Source organism: Pinus tabuliformis, chromosome J (assembly GCF_031772625.1).
Source record: "Pinus tabuliformis cultivar Carrire ecotype Pingquan chromosome J, CPIR1, whole genome shotgun sequence".
NCBI lineage: Eukaryota > Viridiplantae > Streptophyta > Pinopsida > Pinales > Pinaceae > Pinus > Pinus tabuliformis.
In genome coordinates this window covers 1100781622-1100786248 of record NC_142295.1, presented here as the reverse complement: position 1 = coordinate 1100786248, position 4627 = coordinate 1100781622, and the positions used below count along the sequence as shown (strand labels likewise).

General features: G+C 39.6%; 1 protein-coding gene across 1 annotated transcript; it reads left to right on the top strand.

Annotated features, from left to right (window-relative positions):
- Nucleotides 1-348: 348 nt before the first annotated feature.
- On the top strand, nucleotides 349-3019 carry LOC149230888 (UDP-glycosyltransferase 88F3-like). Its single transcript, XM_089381450.1, has 2 exons — nucleotides 349-382; nucleotides 2337-3019. The coding sequence occupies exons 1-2, from the start codon at nucleotides 349-351 to the stop codon at nucleotides 3017-3019; spliced, it is 717 nt and encodes a 238-aa protein (XP_089237576.1).
- The last annotated feature ends 1608 nt before the right edge of the window (nucleotides 3020-4627 follow it).

The window sequence follows — 4627 nt, the reverse complement described above, 5'->3', positions numbered from 1 at the left end:
CATCGCACAGTCAAGTGAGTGCTTCTCCAAGCACATTGCAAAACACAACACCAAGCAACATGTCAAGCCCATCTTCGACAAGCAAAAGAAGAGCAAAATTAAGAAATTTAAATGAGATTTATGAGCAAGATGAAGTTGATAGTAGCATCAATATAAATTCCTTATTTGCATTGTTTTGTCATGTAGATGACTCAATCCATTTTGAGGATGCAGTCAAATAGGAAAAATGGGTTGTGGCAATGGAGGAAGAAATAGAAGCAATAGAAAATAATGACACATGGTAGTCAGTGAACCTTCCACAAGGAAAAAATGTCATTGGAGTGAAGTGGGTCTATAAGATGAAGAGCAATGTCGACGGTAATATTGAAAGGCATAAAGCAAGGCAAGTTGTCAAAGGATACAAACAACAACATGAAAGATATTATTAAGAGAAGTTTGCACCGGTTGTGAGGATGGAGACAATGTGTACAGTTGTGGCGATTGCCACGTAACGTAAATGGAAAGTGTATCAAATGAACGTAAAATCAATGTTCTTGAATGGAGTGTTGAAAGAGGAAGTGTATGTTGTGCAACCACCTGATTATGAGGTAGAAGGCCAGGAAGACAAAGTGTATCGGTTGAGGAAAGCTCTTTATGGGCTGAAGAAAGCACCGTGTGCATGGTATAGCAGGATAGATGCTTACTTGTTAGACAATGGTTTCAACAAATGTGACGGTGAACCTACTCTCTACATCAAACAAAATGATGTTAATATTCTTATTGTAGTCTTATATGTAAATGATTTGATTTTTTCAGGCAATGATGATTTCATCATCATTAATTCCAATGAATTGATGAAGAATGAATTCGAAATGACTGATTTGGGGTTGTTAAGATACTTTTTGGGCATAGAAGTGAAGTAAACAAAAAATGGCATTTTTATTTCCCAAGCAAAGTATGTAGCAACAATTTGGAGTGGTTTAATATGCTGAACAACAAGCCCGCACCAACTCCCACTGTCATGGGTTGAAGTTGAGCAAAGAAGATTGCAGCAACAATGTCAATATGACATTATACAAAAGTATGATAGGAAGCTTGATGTACTTAACTTCCACCAGGCCAGATATAATGTATCTAGTGAGTTTGGTGTTGAGGTTCATGGAGACACCTAAGGAAACACATTGGCAAGCAGCAAAAAGAATTCTAAGGTATGTCAATGGGACAAAGGAGCATGGTATTCACTATGCTGCAACAGATGATTTCAGAATGGTTGGTTACACTGACATTGATTGGGTAGGAAGTGTCGATGACAGAAAAAAGCACATTAGGATATGTTTTTCATTTGGGTTTTGGAGTCATTTCATGGGCCTCCAAGAAATAGCCAATAGTGTCATTGTTGACAATAGAAGCTTAATATGTCGCCGTAACAGCAACAACATCTTAGGTAGTTTGGATGAGAACGATGTTGAGGGATATTCACCATGACCAAGAGGGAACGACAACTATTTTCTACAACAACACATTTGCAATTGCATTATCAAAGAATTTTGTATTTCACAAGAGGACCAAGCATATTGATGCTAATATCATTTTATCAAAGATTTGATTAACAATGATGATTGTGTTGCAGCACTGCAGGTCACAGGAACAATTTGTTGATATTTTCACAAAGCCATTGACATGTGAAATTTTTGTTTATCTTAGAGATTGTTTGGGAATTGTCAACGGTGACAGGTGTGATTAAGGGGGAGTGTTGGAAATATCAATCCCAACCACTGCGTTAAAAAATCTGACAGCAACCATACTTGTCAGAAGTATTTTTACAGGTTGTGATTTTGTTTATAGACGGAACGACTAAAGTCTGAGTAGAAGTACATCGTTGCCAATTCCTCAACATATCACAGAGTTAAAGCACTTAATGAGAGTACAGGCTGTGATTTTATTTACAGATGGAATGACTAAAGTCTGAGCAGAAGTACATCGTTGCCAATTCCTCAACACATCACATAGTTAAAGCACTTAATGAGAGTTGTAAATATGTATGGGTGAAACATTTACTGCACAACAACCCCTACAAGAAATCCCTCATTTTATATAAATACCCATCTGTATCTTAAATATTTTCTATCATGTGTTAATGTCAAAAATGTATGTTTTCGATAAATATACATGAAAAATTCATTTATATTTTAAACTTTCATAAATAGATTTACCCCAATTGTTTTAGCTTTACACTATTTTAATTATGCTGTAAGGCAGTCCCTCTGAAATGAACTCCCCTCTCTACCCACCTGTCATCCTCGTACTCCATAGGATCCTATGTTAGACGATTGCAACAGTTTCAACCGTTCGATCAGGATGGTTACAAAATGGTTACAAATTGGTTACAAATTTGTTTGATTTCCTCGAGTGGTTAGATAAGCAGTTGCCTTCATCGGTTCTCTTCGTTTCCTTTAGAAGTAGAAACGGTCTCCCAGGGGCTCAGGTAATCGAAATCGCCTTCGGATTGGAAGCAAGTGGCCATCGCTTCTTGTGGGTGCTACATAGTTTGTCGAGTAGCTTTCTGTCTATCAAGGAAATAGAGATTTCTCAACTCTTACCTGAGGGATTCGAGAGCCAAACCCAGGACCGAGGACTTGTTGTTGCTTCATGGGCGCCTCAGATTCCTGTTCTCTCTCACCCATCCACCGGTGGTTTCCTTTTTCATTGTGGTTGGAATTCTACACTGGAGAGCATCTCACATGGAGTGCCCATGATCTGTTGGCCTCTTTTTGCGGAACAGAGGATGAACAGGCTTCTACTGGTTGATGAGTTTAAAGTGGGGATCCCAGCAAAGATGGAAAGCGATGATTTCGTAAAGAGAGGAGAAGTGGAGAGAGTTGTTAGGGAGTTGATGGAAGGAGAAGGCGGGATGAGGGTAAGGGCGAGAGTGAAAGAATTGAAGGAGGCCGCCGTGAGTGCGTTGAAAGAAGGGGGTTCTTTGTACAAAGCCATGGCCGCTGCAGTGTCTGAGTGGGCAATGAACGCAGCAAACTCATGAGCCACAACAACCAAAACATGACTTCCATTCGGGACGAACAACCTCTAGATAGGAATTATGTATGTCGATGGTTATTATCAATTCAAATTTTACACCCCTTGCCTTTCATATTACGGCCGTTTTAAAAAATGGAAATGGAGGGAAAAAGATCAGAGTTGTGTAAAATGTTTCACGCCACCACATAAAGGCCACTGATGGGGCAAGTTGTGAAGCCATGGAAAATCAGTGGTGCTATGTTGTTTTTTCTATGTTTTCATATTTCATAATATGACTAGCTTTCCATTTTTATATGATAGTTTCTCACGAATATATATTTTGGCTTATCAATGTACTCATCATTCCCAGTTTTTTTTAAAACAAGCATTTTTCAATATCTTTGCTGTTGCAATTTTTCAAGATTTTTTCAATATCTTTGCTGTTGCAATTTTTGGGATTGTGGATGATTTAAACCTAGGCCCATAGTTTCCAAATGGATTGGAAAATTGGTGTGAATTTGTTATCTCTGGTTTGTATCACCATTATCCTTACCATGAGCGAGATCACACATACTCAAGGATCTATCACAGATGGCAATTGTATCACCTTCGTCCTCTAGACTGCGGGGCATTCCAATTGTCAACAGAACTTTGATACATCAGAATTTTGGATACCCTTTCTTCATTTGCTATGTCAAGCTTTATGAACTTGTTTGAATGCAAACCCCAAAGAATATGTGCACCCATAATTTATCCACTAGTCAACACCATGCCTCGAATATACTTACTGCTGAATAGCGATTTGTCCCATGCCTGCGATTGATGCTTGTGTTACTATGCCTTCGCCCTGAAGGGCACCTCAACGTCCCATTCTTATGCCAATCAGTAAACTTGCCTCTTGCTAGGTGTGAGGACGCGTTCCAGCCGTGGGATTAGAGTATGCAACCTGTGTCTATCCCAATGCTCCCTATCTCTTGTGTCGCGCTTCACCTCCACGAATTCCTTTTCCTCAAACCCCACGCGAAGGTTCTCTTTTCTCGATCTGGAGCTGGGCAATATACCGCCCTAATTGTTGGCAGCCACCTCGTGATTCCTCCGCCAGATGTGATCTCTGTGGAAAATTTATGCAACGTTTGCAATAATAGTCCCAAGATGATATGAGACCTACAATAACATAAGAATTTGTTCCCAGAAACAATCCCTGCAAAACCCCTTTCCCAAAGAATATTAAAACTGCACCAGCAGTGGGTTGCGGGTTGCTGGCAAGGGTGAGACTAGCTCGAGTTGCAGGTTGCTGGCTATGGTGAGACTGGCTCTCCCCGAATCTAGTGAGAGGATCTCGCTTGAAATTCTCAGAGACGAAAATCTCTCCTAAGCTCTGGATCAAAATCACTAGAGAAAGATTCAAAATTCTTCCCATTCTCTTCTTAATTTCCTTCCTCCTTTTAAAGCCCTTGCACTCCTTCCTCATTTTAAAGCCCTTGAAAACTACTGGAAAATACCAAGGCGTTTAGTTCCTTTGGGTGAATACCATATGCTGTCTATCTATTTATTTATTATAATTTTTGTTATCAGTTGGGGATATTAAATAATTCATAGCTGCCAACAGTTCTCAGGGGACCTAGGCTACAAT